Source organism: Acipenser ruthenus, chromosome 20 (genome assembly GCF_902713425.1).
Source record: "Acipenser ruthenus chromosome 20, fAciRut3.2 maternal haplotype, whole genome shotgun sequence".
In the NCBI taxonomy this organism is placed as follows: domain Eukaryota; kingdom Metazoa; phylum Chordata; class Actinopteri; order Acipenseriformes; family Acipenseridae; genus Acipenser; species Acipenser ruthenus.
Genome location: NC_081208.1, coordinates 6891427 through 6918767, shown reverse-complemented (window position 1 = coordinate 6918767; position 27341 = coordinate 6891427). Strand labels below are relative to the sequence as shown.

The 27341-nt window shown below is 41.5% G+C and overlaps 2 protein-coding genes across 3 annotated transcripts in view; one reads left to right on the top strand and one right to left on the bottom strand.

Annotated features, from left to right (window-relative positions):
* The window catches only part of LOC117425590 (rap1 GTPase-activating protein 1-like), a 167721-nt gene extending 155476 nt beyond the window's left edge, over positions 1 to 12245 (bottom strand). Inside the window, exon 1 of the mRNA XM_058993376.1 lies at positions 11991 to 12245. The gene's annotated coding sequence lies outside the window, so the exon portion shown is untranslated. The remainder of the gene's footprint in view (positions 1 to 11990) is intronic.
* Positions 12246 to 21077: 8832 nt separating this feature from the next.
* Positions 21078 to 26172, top strand: LOC131698850 (paraneoplastic antigen Ma1 homolog). Of its 2 annotated transcripts, none has more exons than XM_058993359.1 (2): positions 21078 to 21521; positions 22126 to 26172. In XM_058993359.1, exon 2 carries the CDS (start codon positions 22415 to 22417, stop codon positions 23885 to 23887), a length of 1473 nt encoding a protein of 490 aa, XP_058849342.1. In that variant the 5' UTR covers positions 21078 to 21521; positions 22126 to 22414; the 3' UTR covers positions 23888 to 26172. The 2 variants fall into 2 exon arrangements, with proteins under 2 accessions (XP_058849342.1, XP_058849343.1); XM_058993360.1 differs by having other exon boundaries at positions 21078 to 22249; positions 22618 to 26172.
* Positions 26173 to 27341: the final 1169 nt, after the last annotated feature.

The following is a 27341-nucleotide window of genomic DNA, read 5'->3' as shown; positions in this document are numbered from 1 at the left end:
AATAGTAAGTGTTTTAACTCACCGTGTTCGTTTGTCTGTGCATCCACCGTTTGTTAATGTTAGTGCGTTTTGTTTGTCTGTTTATTTTGGCTCAAGTGCCGTGTCCTGTTTTTGTGTTCTGTTTGTTAAACCTTTTTATTTTTTTGTTATTAAACGCTGAGTGCAACCATCGCACTCATTTTCTCTCATCATCACCGTCTGTCTGTGTGTATTCCTTTCTGGTCTGACGCCACCCACTCCAGCCGTCTTTGTGACATCATCATAATAATAATAATCTCCAGAACTTAAAGCTAAGTAACAAGTCAAAAGAAGACCACTGTCCTTGAATTACCCTGAGACTTTGACAAACAGACTTGCCTGAAAGATTTCTTTCCTGAAACTGTGCCCAGAAGTGCACTTGTCCTTGCTACCCAGCCAATGGGTATGATTGTGCTTAGTGTATGTAGTATTACCTAAGCTGCAGTAGCTGTCTAGCTGCCTGAAAAGATCACAACCAATTAAAAAGATTAGCAACTGACAAGCTACATCTTAGCTTTGTTTCAGTCACCAAGTCCAGAAAAAACATTTCATTTAGGTGGAGCATTGACATTTTCAACATGAGTTTATAAGGTAATAACGTTCTTGAATATTCTCTCTCTCTCTCTCTCTCTCTCTCTCTCTCTCTCTCTCTCTCTCTCTCTCTCTCTCTCTCTCTCTCTCTCTCTCTCTCTCTCTCTCTCTCTATATATATATATATATATATATATATATATACAGTATATATATATGTATATACTGTATATATAGAGTATATGAAACCGTTCAGGGGTACTAAACCTTACACTACCTAGAGAAAGCATTTGAAGCTCGGTGCAACACTATTGAAGCTTATAATGCAGCTCACAGAAAACAATTATTTATTCAGAACTTGCCAGCCAGCAATGCACAGCAAGAGATAACAGAGTTTGATTAAAGATTAGGCAGCACTAATCCATGATGTATTATTGCAACAGGAAGCAAGGACAAACCTGAACACTAAGGATTCTCATCCTTATTACATGCTTTTTACAAGGAAGCTAAATCCCTATCAATTTTAAAACAACCGGAATCCAATCCAAGGCTTTTTCTTACAGTTTATATTTCAAAACATATTTCCATCTCAGTCAGACCTTTTGCTTATTAAATATCTTCCCCTGAATAGATAATCATATGCACATGATTTTACTGTCTATGATACCACAAAGTCGTATCAATTTTTCTAGGAATGACAAACCACAAGGGACATGTATTGCCTGCTCTCCCCACTCAGACCCCTTGTTTATCAAGTCGGGCAAACCAAGATATTGAGTAACTGTCCTCTCTTCAAAAATGGGATTCACATTGACTGTTAGACCAGTCTTGGCAGATACCATTGAAGAAAGAGGGTGCACCATCAACATTCATGGAGTGCTGTAGTTATTCTACGAATGAGGGGCGAGCGAGTTGTCTAAGGCCATCATCATGAGCCACTGCAGAATGTCACAACAAGTAATATATGGAAAAGAGTACGTCTGACATTAAATTAAACAGCTGAACTCAGAAGATACTTTCCTTAGATCAAGTGCCGTATCTGCTTAGCAACGCAATATAATTTGAAACAGTGCAAATCACCCATCATCCTGTCGTTGGATCTGAATAAAAGCAAGGTAGATTCTGAAATGAGATCTGGTTTAAAAAATAAAATAACAATAAAAAAAAAAAAACAAGAAACTTGCTCTATCACACCAAATATGAAAAATGTATTTGATGTTATATCTCCCAACACTTGTTGTACAAGCATAAATACTGTACCCCACCCAGTCATGTGATGACATCACTTTTCATTAATCCAAACTGGATTGAACCAACACAGTAAGTGCTTCCTACCTTCAGTTCTGTACATACTCACTTAACATTTGTGCATCCTTTTAATGTTATCTAGCCCATTGAGGATTTTATGAACTTCAATTTAGCCTCTCGTACTCATCTTTTTTCCAGGCTGAATAGATTTAAATATTATAAACTGCCGTCTTTGCTCATGCCATTACAAACCAATGCTTTAAAATTAATGTTCTTAACTCTTGCTAGCTTTAAAAAATATTACTTGTCCCCTGCTGAGCAGATCCTCTAGTAAAAACATTGCTGCTTGGAGTGAACGGCGAGATGCAAGGGTGGTTCAAGTCCTGTTTGCCTCGATCTTGACTGGGGACCCACAGGAAGACCTGCATTGGCCTGTGTGCTCCTGCATGGGTAACAGAATCGACTGGCAACAGTTCACCTTATCCAGCTTCATCAACCCTTACTGGTCAGTGGCCCAACAGGTCCATACAGAGACTTGCCATTGGGCCTGGCCTCCATGGTGCTGTCTTATCTTCTCTTTTCAACCCTATATCGAGAAAAAACAACCATATATGGTCATACCACCAAATGGTGTCTACTGAAGCAGTTAAAACTGGTCCCGCTATCCTACATTCCATTCCCCACCCATCCTTACACCACTTCACCCCAACCATTATCTATATGAGGCACTCAAAACTTAGCCAACTGCATGAAGTTATAGTTCGCATACAACTTAATATATTTATTCCTTCAGCTGTAACTTGGTAGCATCAATTGCTAAGGTTCAGCAGAGGAAAAGAAGGCGATTGGATTGACAGCGGGAATAGAGGTTCAGTCCTGATTTGAAAGTGGGTTGCAGTGGTGAGTGTTTGGGGTGGTGTCTGTAGAGATGGCTAAAAACAAGGTCCCACAAAGTAATTCCGCATTGGAAGTCAACAGATAATGCTTATTATAATATTTGGGCATATATTTTAAGGTGGGGTGATTATCTCTTCAGGGATATTATAGACCAAGGGATCCGGGCAGGGTAAAACAGGCAAAATGTCTCTCCTGAATCATTCTGCTTGTATTCAGCTATCCCAACTTCATAGAGGTTTAACATTTCTCGTTCATGGTGTCTGTGTTGTTGCATCACCATGCATTTTTTTTAATTGAAAATGCTCTAATTCACATAGATATGCACATTCTACTTGACCTCTTCTCTGCATTCTAACACCACCATTTTATTTGTGTATTTCCAATGTTAGTTGGAGCAGGCCTCGTCATTGAACTTGAACTTGGTTCCATCGCTGAGCACAAGGTGATGCCAGAGTATACAGCACAGCAGCTACTTGAAAGTCTTTGAAAGTCGGAAAACTAACACAGCTGTCCAGCCTTTTCAGCTGAAAGAGCCATATCGATAACCAGAGTTCATAAAAGGGCCTTAAGAAAACTAAACAAATAAAACAAAGAAAAAAATAAACACATTTGTTTTTGCACTTTGACTTTTACCAAAAACTACTAAATGTCAAGCATTCAACTCTAAATCAAGGTGAGCCATATCGAGAAGCTCAATGAGCCATACAGTTCAAGATGGAGAAGCTGATAGTTATAGTCCTGTGTAGACATCTTGTAGGATGTTTTCAGATCTCAAAAACCAGGAAGAGCTGATTGAGACCTCTTTGGATGAGAAGTTTCTGTAAGTACTGCAGTGGTGTTGGTGGCCCGGTAGTGGGTAATCTGCCCTCTGGACCAGGACTCAGCTGTGATCATCTCCAGTCTGCACTTGCACTATGTGACAGCAACAAGCCTTTGTATCTGCTGTGCTAATGGAGCCTCATTCTTCTAGAGGTGAGGTTGCCAGTTCATATCCCAGTCATAAACGCCTGCCATTTGTTGTGCTTTTTATACATACACAGACTGTGGCTGGTAATAGGTCACTATTTGTGGATTATTCTCTTTCCTTGGAACTAATTTACTAGATGACAGAATCTTATCATGTACATTAGCAGTGTTCTGGATTACAAGAATGCAAATTGAACCAATGATCTTTTATACAGCTCTTAGTTGCTTGCTTTTACAATGGTTTGCACCTTGTAAGAAGAGGTGTAAAGTTTTTGGAGGGCCAGTAATTGCCTAAGTGCAAGGCAAAATCCTTACCTCACATTATAATGTTTGTGCCAGCTTAGTATCCAGATCCTGCCCAATTCCATGCTCTTTTCTTCATTTGATTGCATTTCAATATAATTTTAATGGATTAATGATGGCACAGTGTAAATGTGATAGTGGGTGCAGAACACCAGATGAACACCATTCTTTACACACGCTGCACTTTTAGCTGCTAAGCACGATTTACTTTTGCACCTATCCTTACATCTACCCCATTATATTTAATATCGACTGATGAGAACAGCCTCAAGCCACAGCGAGATGTCCCCCCGCAGTGTATGGATTAGTCTGTGACACACTGATAAAGGAGACACAGAAGGGTGCAATTGGGTACCTGTTAGTCTGAGGTTTAGAGGAAAATAAAGGTAAGGAAGCCATTCAGCAAAGGCTGACGGAAATGTCTCCTTCCTATTTGCGAGTTTGTTTAAAAGTAAAAGCTGAATGCCTAGACTCTGTCTGGTAAGAGGATTACATTTTCTATTTAGAAAGATCAGAAAGATGAATAGGTAAGCTTGTCAGTTCAGTTTAAATACACGCAAGGTTCAGTCAAGTACACATGCTTGGCTATGATTTAAATAAAATGTTATGGTGGTGTCATAGCTTTACTTAAAGGTAGCTTGAAAGGCCATTTTAATAGATTTTTTTTTCATTCCCTTCCTATTTTATGATGTTTGCAATCAATATACGTGGTTCTCTAATATCATTATTCTCTTTAACTCTGGTATGTCTTGCCTTTGGACTTGAGCTTGTTTGGGGAGTCCTAAGTTCTGTTACGGAACAGCCTTCCTCCATACATTCAAATCATGCGGGGCTGGCAGAGTTGAAAGGTCACACTGTCGCATGATTTGAATGGAACGAGGCAGGCTGATTGGTCCTGACGCCCTTGGTTATTCTTGGAATACCGTTAAAAATAAGCAGTTGATTCAGTTCAGGTAGATTCCCTGATACAAAGAAATGCTCCAGCTGTCACTGATCCCAACAGCTTATAAGTGATCAAATTAACCCCTTAGCTCATCATGGTTCAGCAACCTCTACTGGTCAAGCGCCCCATGAGTCTATACAGACCGGGCTCTTATCGTCAAGGCTCGGTAGCTTGGTAACATCTGTAGTTCAAAAGCATTTTAGAAAACACTTGCCAATTTATATAAACCTTTTTTGTAATTTTCCATTATTCATATTCATATGCTTGGCAAGTATATGTGTGTCTCTTAGGCATGACCACAATTTTCTTTTGACAATGCAGAGATAGTGTTCAGCACTTAATGGACTATTCAGAGAAAAGAGCAAACATGACAGCATTACCCCATGATTAAATAAAAAGAGCAAACGCATACCAAAGGCAGAACATGAGCTTTAAAAATTTGCCACAAATAGAATCAGAAATGAATGGAAGATTTTTCGCTCCACACTCCCATTCAGCGCTATTCTGTTAACTGCATCTATAGCAACCAGGGTTACAGCAGTCGCTATTAAAGACACCTTGTTTGGCTTCAGAATGCTTGATGTTATCTGTAGGCTCAGTGACTGAACAAGGATAGTCCTTAACTCCAGTTCCAGCGTATACATACCTTATAGGCTTTTGTTTCAGGAACCAAACACAATAAAGTTAAAGAATATACAATCCAAGGGTCCTGTTTTGAAGCAACTGCAAAGGCAAAAAACCCATACCCAACTACCAATAGAGAATTTAAATGAAATGGGGATTGCCTTTACATTGTTCTCTGGTGCACACAAAAGATTGCCACATTATAACAATATGGGTAATTGCAGTACCACCAAGAAGGTCCCCCCAGCCTCAGACCAATGTCCCACCCAGTATGTCTGCTTTAGTATTAAATGGATATTTGGGGTGCCACAGAACTTGCAGGACAGACAGCTGATTATAACCTTATGCATGTGGGATTCCTGAGTGGCACAACCCATTATGTGTATTGTAATGCAGTCAGGGTAGCGCAGGTTTTGTCCTGTCTGTGCCAAGTTGCTGAAGAGTTGCATTGGCTTGGTGCTCCTGCAGGTTAGGGAGAGAACAAAAATCAGAGACTGCATCACCCTACCATACTACAGCGCCCCCCACAGGCCAAGTGCCCGATGAGCTTGAACAGGCACCTGCAGGTAGCTTACCAACATCTGCTGTTGAGCTCCTTGGTGGTGATGGGCTTAGTGGTTCAAACCTGCATCCATCTGTCCCGGTTCTTAGAGAGTAGGTATTACAATGTATGCTAAACTTGCCATAGACTGAGGGAATCAGCACCCCAAACATACTGCTTAGACAGATCAGACCATTCTTTTTTCAAAGCGGATGTCTCTGTTGCAGAATGATATTGTTGTCACAATCGGAGATCACTCTGAAGTAACAGCAAGGTCAGAGCTCTGGGAGAGCGTCTGGGTATTAGAAATGTGTCAGATCTCATCTCCCTTCTGTCAGGAGACACTCTGCCCCTCTCCCAGGGTTCACTGATCTAAAGGAAAGACAATCTCTGAAATCACACTGCCAAGCGCGTGAGAGTATACTGAAAACCACAAAGCAAAACTGATATATCGAACAGAAAACTCATCCAATTTATTTACACATTATAAACACATGGAGCGGAGGGTGTCCCTAACCCATTCACTGCCATTGTCCTCATTTAAGTACAGACTACTTTGTAATTTTTTTTAGCATTTTAACTATATTGTTATGATAACTTTGTTAAGTGTAAATGTAACTGTTAATTGAGCACATACAGCCCTTCAGATAGGACACCTCAATATAAAATAAGAAACTGAAACCTAAAAATGATACATTTCTTGGTGTTTTCCTAATCCACAAAGCTGTATTTTGTATGTGTTGAGCTTCATAGCTGGCGTGAAATTTCACTGGTCTGATCACGGGCATGTCTTACTTGACTGTCCTTAAAATAGGACGCAGAAGTTTGTAGCCAAAACAAAGGATTTTATTTTTTTTCCTTGAAGAAATATTGATTTAGAATGTATCAAATTACATAAATACAGCTGTATGTTATTTGGTACCTAACTGACTGAAAATGTTACAATTCCTAGTCTTCACATCTTTAACAGTAGCCAGGAGTCCTGTCCCCAGATTAATAGGAGGTCTGTCTATAACTTAGCGGTTATACTGTACTGTAGATCAGTCAGGTCCAAGAAGAGTCTTACTGATGCTCAGGGAGTTCTTAAATAGCCACAGTTGTAGTTGCAGTTTTTATTTTCATTATTTCTGGTTTCACATGTCCTGATTAGCACTAACCTTTGAAAGCTGGGCTGCTTAATGTTCAGGTAGTCCAGGATTCACTTCACTCCTGTGTAACAGGACTCACCTTTGCCTTCTACACTCTACACTGCATAAACTATGTCCTATTAAAGCTAACAATGTTTTGGTTGGTAGTGGGCATGGAAGAAAAGCCAGGCTTGGCTGTGGATCAAAGCTGTCACCTCTATTGCAGAGGCACCTTTAAGAGCTATTTTTGAGGTTTGTGTGCCAGGCACAGTGCTTCTACAGCACGTGTCTTTCACCGCTGGACCCTGGCCTGCTGCGTTCAAACAGAATTTTTAAACAAAAAAGATATATTTTTTTTAAGTAGCTTTACGTTATAAGATGTTTGATTGTGAGTACTTACTGCTATCACTCCAATATTGTGTTGATGCTTTCAGGAACTGCTCTTCAGTCCAGTTGCTAACCAGATATATCTGAAAATGTAGGCTAAATTAATTAAAAGGTCTTTAAAGAAGTAAGAGCCAGCTCCATCTTGTTATCCGCTACTTAGGATCAAGTTACTTCTTTCTTGCTGGCAATACACTGCTGCACACTAGATGGTGCTGGTGCTTACTAATATAAAGACACTAGCTGATCTGGCCCACATTACAGTTATCTATAGAAAGCAACTAAAACTGATGTGAAAACACCTTAACACAAAAAAAATGCAGTAAGAACCACTCCAAACATCATTAAGTGACTGTAAATAAAATTTTAATTTGAAACTAGTTTATCATAAACTTCAAACATGGAAATAAAAAAAATAAAAAATTCTCAGGATTTTACATATTAGACACAAAATAAATAAATAAATAAATAATAAAAACAGGACATTCTGTTGGGACGGTACTCAGGGGATAAACAAGCTAGGTTTTAAATTCAATGAAAAACTCTTATTGGTAATTACATTACCGTTGATAATCATGTTTCTGACAGTCATCTAAAGCTAAAAAGGATCAGTGCCACTGCCGGTGGTGTTTTGTTCTTCTCCGTTCCTGTACAGTACCTACACGTCTCAAATTTCTCCATGAAGAGATTGTGGGGGTGTGAAAAGTGTTCTGTGTAATCTGATTTGGGTGAAACAACTTTTACTCAGTATTGTCCTCCATTTTGTGAGAAAGCAAGGCTATGGCTTTGTTTTGAACAGACAACATTTTTTACCTGATAACTGAATATATCATTGAATATTTTATTATGAAAAGAGCATGTGGCTTCAGAAGTCATTTTCATTTGTTTCTCTTCCTATTTTACAGTGTTTGCAATCATACTGAGTGGTTCTGGGTTCTGTAGCTCACATGTTTTCATTTTTCAAAATCTGCCTTTAGCTGGAGAACCCTAAGTGCCGAGACTGAACAGCCTGCTTCGTTCAATTCAAATTACGTGACAATGATTCTACAGGCAAAGCCAGGTAAAGGCACATTCGGAGAACAGAGACCAACACTGGAGCAACAGAACCTCTCAGAGCGATTGCAAATACCATAAAAGAGGAATAGAAAAAAAAAGCATGTAGAAAGACAAGCACTCCTGAATTAGGCCACCTAACCAGAGGGTATGTCAGTACAGAGTCCCCATGGGTTCCAGTGTAAACAGCTTGTTCCCACTGCTTCTCTACTTGGAGAGTCTCCACCAAAGCAGCCCCATGGAGATTCTGTGCGGTTTAAAAACAAACAGTACTGAGCCTCTCTGCCTGCAAGCGGCACAGAAACAGGAAAGTAACACTCTCTGGGTCATTGCCCTTGAAAAAGAGCCCCAGAGGAATATATCCTCATCCATTACCACAATATTCACTTTCTTTCCAGTCTTCTGTAGTGCTGTTTCTGCCTTTCTTGGGGCAAATGCTTGAATATTCGAACAAACACAGCTTGAAATGCATCTGACTAGCACTAATCTTTGAAAGCTGGGTTACTTCATTTTATTGTAGGTAAGGTGGACCAATATTCACTTCCTTCCTGTCTAACAGGACTCCACCTGGCCCTACATATTGTGTACTGCATAAACTGTCCTATTACCGCTAAAACACAAGTGTATTTTTTTTTAAAGAGCATTATGTTTAATGAGGTATCCATGAAAGAAAAGCCAAGCTTGGCTGGAGATCAAAACTGTGACCTCTAATCCAAAGACACCTTTAATAGCTATTGTGGGGTTTGTGTGCCAGAATTTTGCAGAATTTATCAAATGACTGTATCATTGAAATAAATAACAGAAATCCTAGTGTTCAAGAATGTTTCTCTCCTTTCTTTAATAAGTAATATGATGGGGTAACAGGTCTATTTTTTACTCCAGAGAGATGTTCTTTACTTTAATTTGGTATCATTTATACTTTTGTTTTCCAGTTCATTAAAAAAAAAATCAAAGACTATTCAAATATTCGTGTAAAATCTGCAGAAAAAAAGAAATATCCAGGCATTAAAAAACAGTGCCAACACTATAATTTGCCAGTTTTCTTAACTATTCCTGAAAACTCAGATCTCAAAAGTGAGGTGGTTGGGGTGGGCAGTTGTAATTTCAGTCCTCTCTTAAAATTATTTTATATTTTGGACTTGTGTAATTAACTCTACATTACTAAAACAAAGCTCCCCGTTAACCAAGAAATACAGAATACACTGAAATAAACCGTTCAAGATATGACAAACCCTTTTGAGGCAATTTCTCAAGAAAGTAATTTAGTGTAAAATTGAACCTGGAAGCATCTGTCAGCCAAGCACTTACTATCAGTCTACTATCCTCCATACCCATCGTAACTGAAACAGCAGGGCGATGCAGCTTGTATGTATTACAAAATACATGCCAGGGTTCCAGAACGCAAGTATAATCAGGCATGTGAGGCACAGCCCATCCCTTTTATGCAAAACTATGTGCAGGATATTGCAGGTATGTTCATCCTCTTTGGAAGTCAGAATTACACTGTGCAGTAGCTGGGTACTGGAAAGCAATAGAAGTTGTAAAATCAAGGGGCACAATAAACGTCCAGTAATTGATGCAGCATTTTGACAGGAACAAAGCAGTTGCATTGCTAGTATCAAAAAAAAACAGCTTGAGACCCTCCCTTCAACTGGGCCCTGACTTCTGAGCAATGCTCTGACTGGAGCATCAATGAGCTGACATCAATAATGAATCAAAGAATCACAGGCGCAAAAAACAAGTACACTTACACCTGATTTGGAGGCTGCATGGCTGTCTTTTATAGGCGACAGACATCCAGTCATTATCAGCAGAGAAAGACAGCTAGCCACCACAATCAAACTAATGAGGGGCTGAGTGGCGCAGCAGACACTAAGCTAAGTCCACTAGCGTCTTGTGTCTTTCAGGCTACACTGAAGTGAGTGTGGTGCTCTCAGCCTTGCCCCTAGTCGATATTCGTTTTATCCACATCACAAAACAAAGAGCACATAATCTTGCAGAATTTGCCAGTGTTAGCAGTCTCTGTCAGTGTGCAGGTTAGGATTAAGGTGTGATCAGGGTGGTATTGCAATGCTTCTGTACCAAAGAGCAAAAGCAGCAGAGTGGCCATCAGAGTGGTATTGTTATTTTCATATTCTGGTTTTGTTAGGGCTTCTTCATGGTAATGTACTGCGTTATTAGTGCCAAAGGATATTTTTCATACATTTCTCCCAATCCAATCTATAATTGCCAGCAGTCACCCTGTACATTACAGATTAAGTATTTATTCCAAAGTAGAAGTCAAGTAGAGAACTGATTTGAGTCCACTTTGTTCCTTCTCTAATATTAATCATACCTAAAAACAAAAAAACGCTGATAAGTCATGCAGCTAATGTGCTTTAAAATACAAAGGAAATGTGTACACACCTCTGCAAACAATAATTCCGATTTCCATAACATCTAAGCGTCAACCTCAATAGCATTTTAAACAGTGTAGCATTAAAACAAACGACGTGAAGAGAGTCTAGAACGGAACAGACCCACCCCATAGAGACGGATCTATTATAGTTATCAAGAAATACTGGGCTGTCTTTATTATTATTATTATTATTATTATTATTATTATTATTATTATTATTATTATCATCATCATTAACAGCTGTGCCCAATTCTAATCATTTTTTTCTTCTTCAAATTAACAGACTGAGACTCACTAACCTTGCATTGAACGAAATATGTAAAACGAGACTTCAGTTTGAACAGCGTTGCAAATGTATGCTTCTGTAACATATAGTGCACAGGTAAACAAAACTAATACAACACCATAGAATAAAACGCACCAGTATATATATATATATATATATATATATATATATATATATATATATATATATATATATATATATATATTAAATGCAGACTGAATATATCACCAAGGTACACGCAATACATAGTACTTATTGTTATCGTTATTATTATGTGTGTTTTGCGGTTTGATTTGTCAATACTACCAGCCTCAGTCTAATGCTAGAGAACAACGTTTACTTGTCGGGAATCTTATTTCACGTTTCTCTGTTGAAGCGATATTATCACTATAATTATTATTATATATAGATATATAACATATATTATATGAGTATTATTAAATAGACAGAGAGATATATACATGCTAAACAAAAGAGCAACCGAACCTTTTTAAGCTCGTGTTGGAATTTTGTGAGAGGTCCCGTTTACCAACCCAATTGCACCTTCCCATCAGTAATTTACAATAGATGCATGGTCTCCAGGTTACGATGACAATCCCAGCCCTCTCTATAACACATGCAAATTCCCTGCATAGGTGTGGTGGAGGACAAAACAAGCAGATTTACATTACCTGCAGTACTGTGAGTAGTTCTAGTTCTCGCAGTTTGTCGGGTCTTGTTGTAGCAGAAGTCCCAACTGCTGCAGCCGTGCACGCGGAATAGAGAGGAGCGGGGGGGTGGGAGTCCGATAGGTGCTCGGTTTGAGAAGGAGGAAAGTCAGAGTAACACACTGTGTCTTTTAGCTTCAGAAAACTAGACGTGCCGGCTAGCGGCTTGTGATGCGCTCTGTTGCCAGTGGTTCCCTTGCTTCCTGAGCAAAGAGGAGGTAGCTTTCTTTTCGTTCTGGCTTTGGATGTGAGAAAAGGCATTGCCTCTGTCACGTGACCCGTCCCAGGCAGAGCTTGCTTTACCTGCAGTGGTACTAGCAGGAAAGCTAAGTAACGAGCAGTGTCAAAACCCTGGTTCGTAATAACAGCGCGAAAACGAAGGAGATTTTACATCAAATATCCATCAATATACCGTTATATTTTATAGTGAAGCACATTTGTTAATGGGTGGAGAACTAAAATATCTGTATTATTCTATAGCCTATTTATTAGGTATATCATAATACCCCACAATAGACTTGTCAAAACTGCTTAAAATATTGCTGTGGATTTATGGATTTAAATTCGGGGGGTGTGAACGAGGGCTTCGCTATTTTCTAATTTCATCTGCCTATCATCATTGACTAATTTCACCTGTCTGTCATCATGAACTCCCTATTTAACACAGTCACAGCTCAGCTCTTTCTCTTTCTCTTGCGTTTTGCTGTTTCTCTCCTCCTCTGTCAGTCCCCTCTGGGGGGTTAGTGACTCTCACTTCCCTGACCTGGAGTTCCAGTAACTCTGCAGGTTCTTCATGTGGTCAGAGGGGACCACCAGCCACACTATTCTTTCACAGCTCATGCGCTATATATCTTGCCTCAAGACATAAGGCTCTGTCTTCCTTCTTCCTTTACCCTCCTGGGACGTGTCCCTCTTACTCTTAGTGCTCGAGTCCCATAGTTCTTTCAGATTCTTTTCTTCCTTACGTCAAGGCTTCGTATGAGCTGTTCTGACTTCTGAGGGTTGACCCCAATCGCTAACTGGGACCCAGTCACGAGACCGAGCCTATAACGACTCTCCGAGAAGTCAGAGGACTGTCTTTTCAGGGGCTCGGAGGCCATTAGGGCTAGGCTCGACTCCATAGGGAAGGCTCTCTCGGTTGGAGTCCGGCCCATCCTTTTCTTTCTCTCCCAATATATTCTGTAACGGTTTCATAGACACTTACACTACAGTAATGAATATGAATCCTCCCCAGTGGTAAGTTACTCATATAATTAGATTTTAAATATGTACAGGTTACGTTGTAAAACATCAGCTCATTATAATGAATGTATGACTACAATGCAGCCTAACCTACAGATCTGCATGCCCTCTGCTCCTGGTTTCTGTGCTGCACTGTAAGTATTGGCAATGGTTAACTCTGTCTTTACCTTTATTCTTTGTTCTTTGTTCTAGGCTAGATTCAGTTCCCTCTTCATAGCTCATTCCTTTAGTTCCCTTTAAGATCCTAATCTACTGGGCTTAAAGGAATGAAAAATACAGAACACATCAAATATTATTTTTTAAATATTTAAAATATATATGATTTCACAGACCCCAATTAGCCTTATTCTTGGACTACTTTACCTACAATACCATTAGTCCAAGATTAGTGGTAATCAGGTTCAGTTAATTAAGTCCTTTCTCTCCAGACCACTGAAATAAATAACCTCTCATAAGGAGGTGTCTGTCTCTACATATTTTTTACCTGTACCCAGTTCATGGTGTTCTAGTCTTTCCAGAATCAGTTGTTTCTCCTTTTCTGCAAATTTCAATTAATTTTGAATGATTTTCACCTCTTGGTTCAAGTGCAGCATTGTTGGGTGTACATGTCCACACCAGGGTTGGGAGAACATGCCCCACACCAGGGTATACCAGGAGAACATGTCCCACACCATAGTGATCCAATCAGGTAGACATGGTCCTAATAAAGTGGCTAGGCAGTGTATAGAGATGTTTCTCATAGTTTCTAGATATGTTGTTTTGATGTAAATTTGTGGTGAATCCCTCATGGTAACATTGTCACTGCTCTGTGAAACAGGTTTGTTTGAGGGATATCTGAAATTACCCTCTGGTAATCCATTGCAGTACCAGTATGCTACTGTATGAGGACCACTCTGAAAAATGTGTTATTATTATTATTATTATTATTTATTTCTTAGCAGACGCCCTTATCCAGGGCGACTTACAATCGTAAGCAAAAACATTTCAAGCGTTACAATACAAGTAATACAATAAGAGCAAGAAATACAATAACTTTTGTTCAAGCAAAGTACAAGTTTGACAAACCACAATTCAATAATACAGCAGGTAATAGTGATAGTTACATCAGGATATGATTAAATAGTGATAGTTACATCAGGATGTGATTAAATACAAAGTACTACAGGTTAAAAACTTGGCAGATTACAGTATTCTGAAGTACAGGATTAAATGCAGTAAAATAGGGGGCAGATAAGCAAAATAAAGCACATTTACATGAAGGGTGATAGTGTCCCAGGATACAAACAGAGAAGTTCTACAGGTGCTCTTTGAAGAGGTGAGTCTTAAGGAGGCGCCGGAATGTGGTCAGGGACTGGGCAGTCCTGACATCTGTAGGAAGGTCATTCCACCACTGCGGAGCAAGGGTGGAGAAGGAGCGGGCTCTGGAGGCAGGGGAGCGTAGCGGAGGTAGAGCCAGTCTTCTAGTGCAGGCGGAGCGGAGAGGTCGAGTGGGGGTGTAGGGAGAGATGAGGGTCTGGAGGTAGCTGGGTGCAGACTGGTCAAGGCATCTGTAGGCTAGTACAAGAGTCTTGAACTGGATGCGAGCGGTGATCGGGAGCCAGTGGAGCGAGCGGAGTAGTGGAGTAGCGTGGGCGAAGCGAGGCAGAGAGAACACCAGGCGGGCAGCAGAGTTCTGGATGAGCTGGAGCGGACGGGTGGCGGACGCAGGGAGGCCAGCCAGGAGGGAGTTGCAGTAGTCTAGGCGGGAGAGTACCAGGGCCTGGACCAGGAGCTGGGTAGCATAGTTGGTGAGGAAGGGTCGGATTCTTCGGATGTTGCTCAGGAAGAATCGGCAAGTGCGTGCCAGAGTGGAGATGTGCTGGGAATAAGAGATGTTCCAAATTAATTGGCTTGTAATGCCCTTTGCTTTGGAAGAATTTCTTCAGAGTAATATGCTGGTTTTATAATAGTATCCCTTGTAAAAGTTTACCACAGCAAATGTGCACACTAATTTTGCAGTTTTCCTATTTTATTTATTTTTCTCATGGTTATACTGTGTATTAACCATGGTTTTTCAATCCTGACTGTAAGGGCAGTTATCAGACCTATGTTCCTTCTAATCTAAATGCGAGCTGTCAGTTGAATGCATCAAAAATAAGTGGCTAATGCAATCCAGATGGATTCATTGTAGAGATTAATTGTTTATTCATTGATAGGGCCTTAATTAAACATCCACTGACTGATTGCCCTGCTGCCCTATTTAGAGAATGTTCTGAGTTGTATTTGAAGGCTCTTGTCAAGAGTCTCCGCTGTTTTGCTTTGCTTCTAGATTTCTCAATGCATTGATCATTGTTCATTCTTTTTGTCTAACAATACAGTTGCTGATTGCACCTCTTATTCCTTGGTACTGTAAAATAGTCTTACAAAATCCAGCTGAGGCTTGTCACACAGGGTACTGGCTGATCAACCTCCAGCCAAGTTGTTATTATTATTATTATTAGTAGTAGTAGTAGTCGTAGTAGTAGTAGTAGTATTAGTATTAGTAGTCGCAGTAGTCGTAGTAGTAATAATAGTATTGTTATTACTAGCAATTGTAGTAGTAGCATTGTTATTACTAGTAGTAGTAGTAGTAGTATGCAGCCAACAGGACACCAGAAACGGAAGCCTTAACATTTACAAAATAAATAAGCTCTCATCATTTGACCTTCAGTAATGTTGTTTCACACTAGTGCCCTGGCTTTGAAATGTTTTGGAAGTAAACGCACTGTACAAACCTTCAAAGGTTATTTAAGAAGACCAGCTCCAGATAAAGGCCAGTATTTGCTGTGTAGATGTGTGTTTCTATGTGTCCAGGAAGCTCACCTGTGCTCCCCTGCCCTCCCCTGACTGTGTGACTCGTTCTGCACACCACACATCCATGCCTTTACCCGGGGAGCCCCCTGACTGTGTGACCCGCTCTGCACACCACACAGCCGCGCCTTTACCAGGGGAGTGACTCACTCTGTACACCACACATCCATGCCTTTACCAGGGGAGCCCCCTGACTGTGTGACTCGCTCTGCACACCACACAGCCGTGCCTTTACCAGGGGAGCCCCATGTGTGACTCGCTCTGCACACCACACAGCCGCGCCTTTACCAGGGGAGTGACTCACTCTGCACACCACACATCCATGCCTTTACCAGGGGAGCCCCATGTGTGACTCGGTCTGTACACCACACAGCCGTGCCTTTACCAGGGGAGCCCCATGGGGGTCCCAAGTTTGAAAATGTTTAGAAAATAAATTCCCATGAACTTGTCTTACCAAAGGACAACTGCTGGTTATTATGCAAACAAAAACGATGAAAATATACATATGCTATTTGCTTGTTACATTATTAAAATACAGGCTTCCCTCAACAAAGCACGTTTTAAAATTCATAACAGTCTCGCCTGGGTGAACATATATGAATTTATAAAATATATATTTACTTACAATGAGATTCCTTAGATGACCCCCTATTATACTTGGGGACGGGTGAGAGGTTGGGGTCTAATGTGCCTTTAAATGAAAAATGTCTTATTAATGCAGACTGTTTAGGATTGTGGATCCTCTGCACAGATACATGAATAGTTTATGCATTGGGGAGCAGGGTTTGTGCTTCAGGATGTCTCTGCTGGACTGAGGAACACCAGCAGACATGGAGTTCATGGCACTGCTGTGATCTAGAGGGATTTAACCCTTTCAGTCCTGAATTATTTTTGTTGCCCTGAAGAATAAACACCTTTATTGAGTATAAAACAGGACACATTTTTTTCCCATATATTTATACACCTCAGACTGGGACCTAGGAGTCCCGTGAGGTTCCAAGGTGATTTCGACAGCATATATTAACATACGGCGGGACAAGTCTGAAAGGGTTAAATACTCAGGACTGCATTAATGGCTAACCAATATAAACTTTCTTAGTAGCACTAACATTTGTTCCCCTAATACCTTACGTGTGATAGGCTTCCGGTCTGAAGTATCTATGGAGTGATTTTAGAAGTGGCCCTGTCTGAGAGGAAATCAAAATCGTATGGAAATTATAATTTTGCTCCCAGTGGTAAAAAATACAAAATTTCACCAACCAGCTGCTTCCCCTATTGACTGACATGCTTTCAGCCAGTAACATGCTTTGACCCCAAAGACACTGCTGCAACAGATTTCTTGAGTAAGGCATTGAAACTGATAGCTTTAAACCTACTGTATTGTAGCAGATAGCATGTTTTAAAAGGAAAATACCATGTGTTTCTTTCAAAACTGCACAATGAAGACCTATGTAGCTAATGGACGTGTAAAACAGTTAAGATGTATGTAATTATTTTGTTAGCTACAATCCCTTTAAAAGTGATCCCCTGGAAGGTGATGCAGAAAACACTACATGCACTGTAAGTGAGGCAGAGTAATTGAAAAATAAGAGTGTATCCCACACTGCTTGAACTGAGGAGAAGGTGATTTGATAAGCCAGTCAAGTGCAAATCCGCTTGGCTTTTGTATTTTAATTTTAATTTGTGTTCTGTTTTGTTCAGTTATGCAATGTTGCTTAGGTTAATACGCACACAATGTGCTTTGCTTTTTGGAGAATTATTATTGTTTTTTTAGCTTTCAAAATAACCCCCTTAGCCTTTGATGACTCAACTGTAGTTACATAATCTTCCTTTGTTTGAGTACAATGCAATTTGACCTATATTTAAAAGATAACAAGGAAGACCAGTGAAATAATGTATTTCACTAAATCCAAATTCTTTGGAGTTAATTAACCCAACAGGAGCACAATCAGCCAAGGCAAGGCAAAATCATCCCATACAGGGAGGCTCCTGAGTGGCGCATCCAGTAAAGGCGCTCCGCGTGGAGTGCAGGATGCACCCTATAGCCTTGAGATCGCTGGTTCGAGTCCAGGTTATGCCATCGCCGATCGGGGACGGGAGTTCCCAGGGGGCGGCACACAATTAGCCGAGCATCGCCCGGGTGGGGAGGGCTCAGGTCGGCAGGGTAATCCGTGGTTCACCACACACCAGCGACTCCTGTGGCCGATAGTGCGCCAGCGGGTCTGCTGTAGAAGCCACTCAGATCTGTGTTGTCCTCCGGCACTATGGGTCTGGTGGCTTCACTATAGACCTGCAGCATGAAAAAAGACGGCTTGGCAGGACACGTTTCGGAGGACACGTGTGTCTGACGCTGTTTCCAGGGTCTGCACGGGAGTTGCAGTGGTGAACCGGGATAAAAATAATAATTGGGCCTTGAAAACCAGGGTAAAAAATCATTGCCAACTAAATTTAACAAAAAAACAAACAAAAAACCTGTTATGCACGTCCATTCACTATATAGGTTTGACCCAAAAGACAATGCAAGACACTGCACTGACCCATGTCAAAAGGTGCCCTTTAAAAAAGCGTGACTTAATCCCATTATACATAAGTCTCAAATGTGCAGTTTGTAAAGAAACACGGGTTATACAGTTTGCTTGCCTTGTCTTCCAGGAAGTCTGTTACTGCTTTACTTCCTTGGGCACTTCACCCCAGCAGTGTCTTCTGGGTCAAAGCATATCACTGAGTGAAAACATGTCAGTCAATAGAGGAAGGAGCTGATCAAAAATTGCCAGCAAAGAAGCCAGTGAAGGGGTCGGGACAATTTCACCCTCCAAGTGAAATGACCCAGGAAGTGCAAGACAGTCTACATTGAAAACAGAAATGTCTATAACCTAGAGCAGTACCAGATATCATGTTTTAAAATGAAAATACATGTGTTTCTTTCAAAACTGCACATTTGAGACCTACATAATGAATAGATGTGCATGGTAAAGAAGATTTATGGACATATTTTGTTAGCTACAATTACTTTAAAAAATCCAATGGCCATTGACAATAGTCTGTAGGTTCAATTGGACATGTACAGAACTTCATGGTTGGTTGGATATAATTAAAAAATGTAGGAATACAAATTTCCCCTGGAATTGCAGCCTATAGCAGACACACTCCCAGACACCCTTTTATGTTAAACTCATAACACTGTAGAGGTCTTAACATACTCTGTCACAACGTGCTCTGAAAGACAAATGAGGATAGATTTTATAGCGAACATCTGAGAGGAGATGAATTCTAACGACATGAAACTCATTGACATATACGTGTCTGCGTATAGATACATATATACTGAGGAATTTCATTAGCGCAATAGTGAAAAGGGTAATTCAGCTCAATCAGGATATTGTACAGTAAATCTCTCAGCAAAATGAAACCGTGGAGTAATCGAGAAAAAGAAAGAATACACTACTCTCCATTGGTAAGCTTTCCTGGGCATCCCATTAGTTTGAATTAAAAGTCACGTATCGATTCTGAGGAATATAGGGTCTGAGTGCATCTTATTTATAGTATCTTGTGCAAATAGCTTTAAAAGCATTCAACAAAGCTCAAACATTCTAGTAATAACCAAGGTTTTAAAATCGAATTTCTTATTCGCACAAGCCATATCATTACCCCTTTTAAAACCTGCTTTCCCTTTTATTAATTTGAGAAATACAGTACAAAGCTATGGATGTCTTTAGCTAGACCAACCAATGGAATGAGACTGACCCACACAGTGCATGAAGTGAGGAGGTTCCAGGAGTCGTATGTGTAGATTTGTATCTTGAATAAAATAATGAACAAAAAAAAACAAAAACGTTCAACACTCAAACAAGGGGCAGTATTAATGCTGATAGTGCAAATAAGAGGCAAGAACGTTTAAGGTAGAAACCTGTTGTAACAGTTTTCACAATTTGTTGTGATTTACAATACGTTTGCGTGTGTGGTAGGATGGCTTAGGGGGTTGACTTAAACAAAATACAGCACCTGTTTAATGTTCTATTGTGACATTCAATCAAACAGTATTTATTATGCAACTTTGTATGGGTGTGAAATATTACCTGAACTATCCTTCTTGTTTATAATCATTTTATATACCACTTTCAGTCATCACATCCATCACTGACACAAATAATTATTGTTTGGCCAGAGTCTGATCTACACCTGAATTTGTATCTCAGGGATACAATTTAAGATTTGATTCTACCTGTTTTCGGCAATTCACGTGAACTGTAGTATAAGATATATTGCAACCCACTGAGTAATCTTTGCAGCAGTGGATCGATACTGCAGCATTAAGATAAAGCTGCTCAGTAATTTCCTTCTCGTCCTCCTCAGTTCTGTGAGCCTGGCTGGTTTCAGGGAGCTGCCATTATAAGATCCAGCCCTGTCAAAAGAGATCACATGTTAAGAACAGAAGGAGAGAGAATTCTTTACACAGCTCAGATGTCGACAGAAAGCTGAGGCAAGGCATTGAGGGGAAAAGACTTAGTCAGTAGAATCCAACGCTCTTAACAATATATACAGAAAAGTATAGAAGAAGAAATGGCAGTGAATAACTGAAAGAAAATGGGACAAATTTAGGATGTCATTAGATGTAAATAAATAAGGTGTTGGTATCATTGTAAAGTATGCTAAAAAGACAGTATGGGGACATTTTTTTGTTTTCTCAGTATTTAAAAATGTAATAAGGATCGATGAATGAACAGACAGAGAGACACCTCTATATATCCCTAAAATCTATTAATCTCAATATCTAATGCTAACCAATGTTAAGTAAGAGGGTAATTAGGCTCAGGGGACCCAGATAAAAAAAGAGCTGTCCTTGCCCTGACAATGAAACAATAAGGGCTAAACTAACCTTGTATTAGTGCAGCGTGTCTTTGTAAATCTACAAGCTGTTAGAAGCTCAGTGTTACTGATTCACTCAACTCCTGGTATGGGGTTCTTATGTAACCCCCTTCAGCAAAGCAGGTTATTTGTATAGCTACGGTAGAGTGACTGAGCTCTTTAGGACCGCAGGGAATCTGTGCCTCTGCCTGTGATGACGCCTGGGCAGGATGTGCGTTTCAATTTGAGCTGAGAAAGAGCGAAAGGGAAGGGGGAGACCCGAGACTGAAAACAGACGCCTGGCAGCTGATCGGGAGAAAATAAACAGAAAGACCCAAAACAGACGGTGGAGCGACGCTTTCACTGTTAAAACTATTACAGTTTAAATAAATCTGTAAATACCTAGTATCCAATCGCTGGATGCATCTACAAATGAAAAAGAAAACACCAGTTTGAATAAAACGACACTGCTCACGTTGCGCGCGCCTGACACAGGGGACAGTCACGTTGACTGCAGACTAGACGGCCGACCCTGCAGCTTGGCCCACGCTCGCCACAAAAGAGAAAAACAGATCTCAGGTCAGTTTGAATTTCGGGATATTCCTTTGTGAATAGTGAGAAAATATCTTCGGAAATGTATTGTGAATTTGAGGAAAATTACGTTTGATTGGAAGGAATAATTGGCATCTGAAAATAAAAAAGAAGGAACGACAGTTTAATAACGTAAAATACCTGCAAGTCAATGACATTCACAAACCTCGTGGAAAATAAGAGTACTCCAACGAAATAAAACACAGAACTAGTTCTGCACAACAGGAACATTGACTGTAAAAAAATACAACAAACAATACATGTGCACAGTGGGAGGGATATAGATTGAATAGCACCCTTTTTCTTTAGTTTATAATGTTTGTTGCCCTTTAAGCTGAACTGCATTTATTTAGCCATATAATCTATATTACTATAATAAACCCAATCATTGTTGTTATAGTATACTATTGTTGTGTAATTTGTGTATGTATATATATATGCTAAGCTGTGTATAATTGTTAATACTATTACTACAGTAATATTCCCCTGCGTAGTTAAATATATCCTGAGTTAACTATAGGGAAAAAAGGTTTGGGGTCATTATAATATTGAAGTGAAGTATTGACTGTGTTGCTGCACAATACCTCTTCAGAAATACAGCTGGAGAGTTAAGGTGGGGGAACCTATATTCCCCTGGAGGCACCACGTGTTCAAGCTGCATTGTTACACAAAAACCCAGGCCGCCGAGACCTCTACAACACCAGAGAGGACAGCGGGTAAGGGGCTCCTGTTTACCATCACACCTGCTGCATGTTATACGATACAAAAAATAATCCCTTACATAATGGAGGCTCCGCTGGGAGGCTAATTGCTAAGCAAGCAGTAATTGTGCGACCATTTAGTTTGACCAGCATTGCTGTTGTTGTTTCTGAGCCATCAAAATGGACAAAATTAAGTTACTGGCATGGTGCGCTGCCGAAGGTGTTGCTCCACCACGTGCTTTCTGGGTAGGCAATCTCCCTGAGAACATTACCACACAAAAATTATTAGAAGTACTCCGCGCTAATGATGATTTGGGAAGAGTAAAGTGTTTGGGAAGATATTACAACCTGAATGATGATCAGTGGTTCGCATTGTGTTGCAGTGACAAAGATCTGGTTGAGGTGGACCTGACCGAGACCATGGATACAGATAGTGATAGTCCACCTTTGACGTTGCAGCAAGTACTTTTAATGCCTGACCCCCAAACTCCAACTCCAGATTTCAAAAAGAAGCTGCAAATGTTTTTGGAGACTGAAGGAAAGACACTGAACGATCTGCAAGAAGTAGCTGGAGTTCAAGCAGCCTCCTCAACGAGCGCTACAGATGACTTACTATCTACTATTGGGAAAGCACTTGAAAAAGCTCTGAAGCCATCTTCAGAAGGCACTTCCTACAAACGGCTTAGAGTGTTCTCTGGCGTCAAGCCCACCCCTAGCCAGGAGGATGACTATGACACCTGGATGGACCAAGCAGCACATATGATCCAAGAATGGCAGTGTGGAGAAGGAGAAAAGCGGAAAAGGCTAGTGGAAAGTCTGAGAGGCCCTGCTCTTGATGTTGTCAGACCACTGCGTGTGGCAAACCCGGATGCGTCGGCTCAAGAATACCTCAGTACACTTGAGCACATGTTTGGAAGCACAGAGAGCGGAGAGGACTTATATTTACGATTTCGCACTACCATGCAGAAGCAGGGAGAAAAGCTGTCTATATTCTTGGCCCGGTTGGAGAAGTTGTTACAGAAAGTATATGTGAAGGGAGGCATAGAAGCCAGTGCATTAGGAAAAGCACGCTTAAATCAGCTACTTAAAGGAGCCATATACTCTGACATGTGCCTAGTTAAACTCCGGCTTAAAGAACGGCAGAAAAATCCTCCCACTTTTTCTGTTCTGATAAAAGAGATCAGAGAGGAAGAGGAGAGAGAGAGCCTCAAGCAAAACCCCCCCACAGCGCCCATTAGAGTGCATCATGCTAACACACCTGATGTCACACCAGCCCCTAATGCGGAAATGGATAGCCTAAAAGAGCAGCTACAGGAGATTAGGAAACAAATATCATCCTTGACTGTGCAGCAGCAGCATCACTATCAGGATGCCCGGCCACGCCAAGATGTCCGCGCAAGGGGTCATCAGCCATTCTACAAGAGGGAGAATTCAGCTGAAGGAACTGGACAAGATGGAACAACTCTCCACTCTGCTGGAAGGCAGCCACTTCCAACTACTATCAGAGCTCCATTCAGATCCTTTTGCTACCGTTGTGGATTGGATGGTCATAGGATAAAAGAGTGTGTCAACACTGGAAATGCTACTTTGGTTGCTGAACGTCTTGAAGCCATGTATGGGAATCAGTTGGGAAACTACGATGGGACCCAGTAAAGGAGTGCCCTGGGCCCCTATCGTCAAAAGCGCACTCCGATTCACAGGAGCTATTTAGCCTGGAAAGTAACACTGTGGGAAATACACCAACAAATCCATGGCCTGCTGGTCTGTGTGGCCCTAAGACAGAAGTAACTGTGCGAATAGAAGGTCGCCCATGCTGTGCCATTCTTGACACTGGATCACAGGTTACGATAATCTTTGAGCATTACTACAGGGAGCATCTCAGTCACCTACCATTGCACCCACTTACTGGTCTTGCTATCTGGGGCCTTGGGGAGGGACAGTATCCATATCTGGGATATATCAATGTATTCCTGGAATTCCCTGCAGATGTTGTGGGTGTGCAGCAGACATTAGAAACCTTAGCCCTGGTTTGTCCTTCTACTGGTTCTCCTAACCATATCCCTTGCCTAATAGGGACAAATGCCGCCATATTTGGGATACTGGCTCGTGTGTGTCGCGACCGAGCAGGAGATAATTACGCCAGGAAACTAAAGATTCATGCCTTGTGCCTCGATGCTTACATCAAGAAAGAGAGAGAACTCTTGCAGACAGCTAGAGGGCCAATAGGAACCATTCAGACGCTGGGTTGTTTGCCAGTGACCATACCCCCTGGTACCGTACAGGTGGTTGAGGGAAAAGCCCAAGTCTCAGATGATGGGAAAAATCAGCTGATTCTCATCGAAGCTCCTGAAGATGACCGACTGCCGAACGGTCTTTTTATTAGAAGGGGAGTAGCTCAAACGTCACACAAGACGACTGCCACAGTCCAGGTCCCCGTTTGTAATGCCTCAGCACATCCTGTCACAATACCGGTGGGCACACTGATAGCACATGTGTACCAGGCCGCCACCGTGGCTCACTCCATTCCAACTAAGCAGCGAACACCAAGTTTTGATATGGCTAAGCTGAATTTTGGAACTTCCCCTTTGCCTTCCAGTTGGAAAGAACGGCTGCAAACCAAATTAGCCCAAAGAGCTGATGTTTTCTCGACTTGTGATTGGGACGTGGGATGTGCGCGTGGAGTAGAACATCATATTCGTTTGAGAGATGACACCCCGTTCAGAGAGCGATCAAGACGACTTGCACCTGCCGATGTGGAAGACATCCGAAAACATCTTCAGGATTTGCAAAGGATTGGCATCATTCGAGAGTCTAGAAGCCCTTACGCATCGCCCATTGTGGTAGCTCGGAAAAAAAATGGTGATGTAAGAATGTGCATTGATTATCGCACATTAAATAAGCGAACCATACCTGATCAATATACTATGCCTCGGGTGGAAGAAGCTCTGGACTGTTTGTCAGGAAGCTGCTGGTTTTCTGTTCTTGATCTACGGAGCGGATATTACCAAATTCCGATGAGCCCTGAAGACATGGAGAAAACCGCGTTCATTTGTCCCCTGGGATTCTATGAGTTCCAGCGCATGCCACAGGGGATATCTGGAGCACCGGCAACGTTCCAACGACTAATGGAGCGGACAGTTGGAGATATGAATCTCCTGGAAGTCTTGGTTTATTTGGATGACCTCATAGTTTTTGGAAGGACACTTGAGGAGCATGAAGAACGTCTCCTTAAAGTGTTGGATCGCTTGCAGGAACGAGGCTTAAAGCTATCATTGGATAAATGCCAATTCTGCCAAACCAGTGTCAAGTATGTAGGTCACATAGTGTCTCAGCAAGGCATTGCAACTGACCCTGCTAAAATCGAGGCTCTCACTACGTGGCCGAGGCCGACCAATTTGAAGGAATTGCAGAGTTTTTTAGGATTCTGTGGGTACTACAGGCGTTTTGTACCGGGCTACTCCTCCATTTGTAGGCCCCTCCATGATCTGACCAAAGGCTATCCACCTACAAGGAAGGATAAGAAGTCTTCAAACTCCAAGGAGACGTACTACAAAACTAATGAGCCTTTTGCTGCCAGGTGGACGGAAGGTTGCGAGCATGCGTTCCGCACACTGATTGAAAAATTGACCAATGCCCCGGTCCTAGCATTTGCTGATTCCACAAAGCCATATCTCCTGCATGTAGATGCCTGTTTGGAGGGACTCGGAGCCGTCCTATATCAAAAATATCCTGACAGTTTGAGGCCAGTAGCATACGCTAGCAGAAGCCTATCTGCATCAGAAAGAAACTATCCAGTCCACAAACTGGAATTTCTGGCACTGCGGTGGGCAGTTGTCGATAGATTCCATGACTACCTGTATGGAGCCAAGTTCACTGTAAGAACTGACAACAACCCCCTAACCTATATCTTGAAGTCGGCGCGATTGGATGCAACTGGACACAGATGGTTTGCTTCATTAGCTGTTTATGATTTCCAAATCGTGTACCGTGCCGGACGTCATAACATCGATGCAGATGCCTTGTCAAGAAGGCCTCACCCCAACAGACATGCTGATGATGAGTGGGTTGAGATATCTGCCCCTGGGATCCGAGCCATGTGTAAGATGGTAACAATGCAATCAGAGAATGCCACAGTAAACCATCTTAGGGCTGTAGATACCCTGGGAGCACCCCCTGCTGCAATCCCAGATGCCTATGCTTACTCGTCGGAGCTGCAAGTAACATCGCTTCCCAGACTAAGTCATGGGGATCTGCAGAGAGCTCAAAGGACAGACCCCTGCCTCAAGGGAGTGCTGCTTGCAAAGAAACTGGATAAGCCTGTTCAATGGGTCAAGATTGATCATCCTGACACCAAACTGTTTTTGAGGGAATGGAACAAGCTCGTGCTCAGGGGAGGAGTCCTCTACAGAGTAGTTAAGGATCCCCCTCGGCAGCTCCAACAACTAGTGTTACCCCAGGAGTATAGAGAAACTGTTCTGAAAGCCCTGCACGATGACAGTGGACACCTTGGTGTGGACAAGGTTTTGGACCAGGTGAGAAAACGGTTCTACTGGCCCCATCAAAGCAAAGATGTGGAGACACACTGCAAAAACTGTCTTCGTTGTATAGCCCGGAAGACGCTGCCCAAGAGATCCGCCCCACTGGTCAACATACGAAGCCAAAGGCCCATGGAACTAGTGTGCATGGACTTTTTATCTCTGGAGTCAGATAGCAAAGGTCTCAGCAACATCCTGGTCATAACGGACCATTTCACCCGCTATGCTCAAGCCTTCCCCACTAGAGACCAAAGAGCTTGTACCGTGGCCAAAGTACTCTGGGAGAAGTATTTTGTACATTATGGATGGCCGGCCCGGATACATTCGGATCAGGGGCGTGATTTTGAGAGCCGAGTGATCAAAGAACTGCTACAGATGTTGGGAGTGAAAAAATCACGAACCTCTCCTTATCACCCTGAAGGTGACCCACAGCCCGAAAGATTTAACAGGACCTTACTAAACATGTTAGGTACACTGGAGAAGTGCAAGAAAATCCAATGGAGCCAGCATGTTTCGCACCTAGTGCATGCTTACAATTGTACCAAAAATGAGGCCACTGGATTTTCACCCTA

Bases quoted from the DNA above. Each gene is read 5' to 3' on its own strand.
- LOC131698850 (XM_058993359.1), top strand. From the start codon at position 22,415: ATGGACAAAATTAAGTTACTGGCATGGTGCGCTGCCGAAGGTGTTGCT.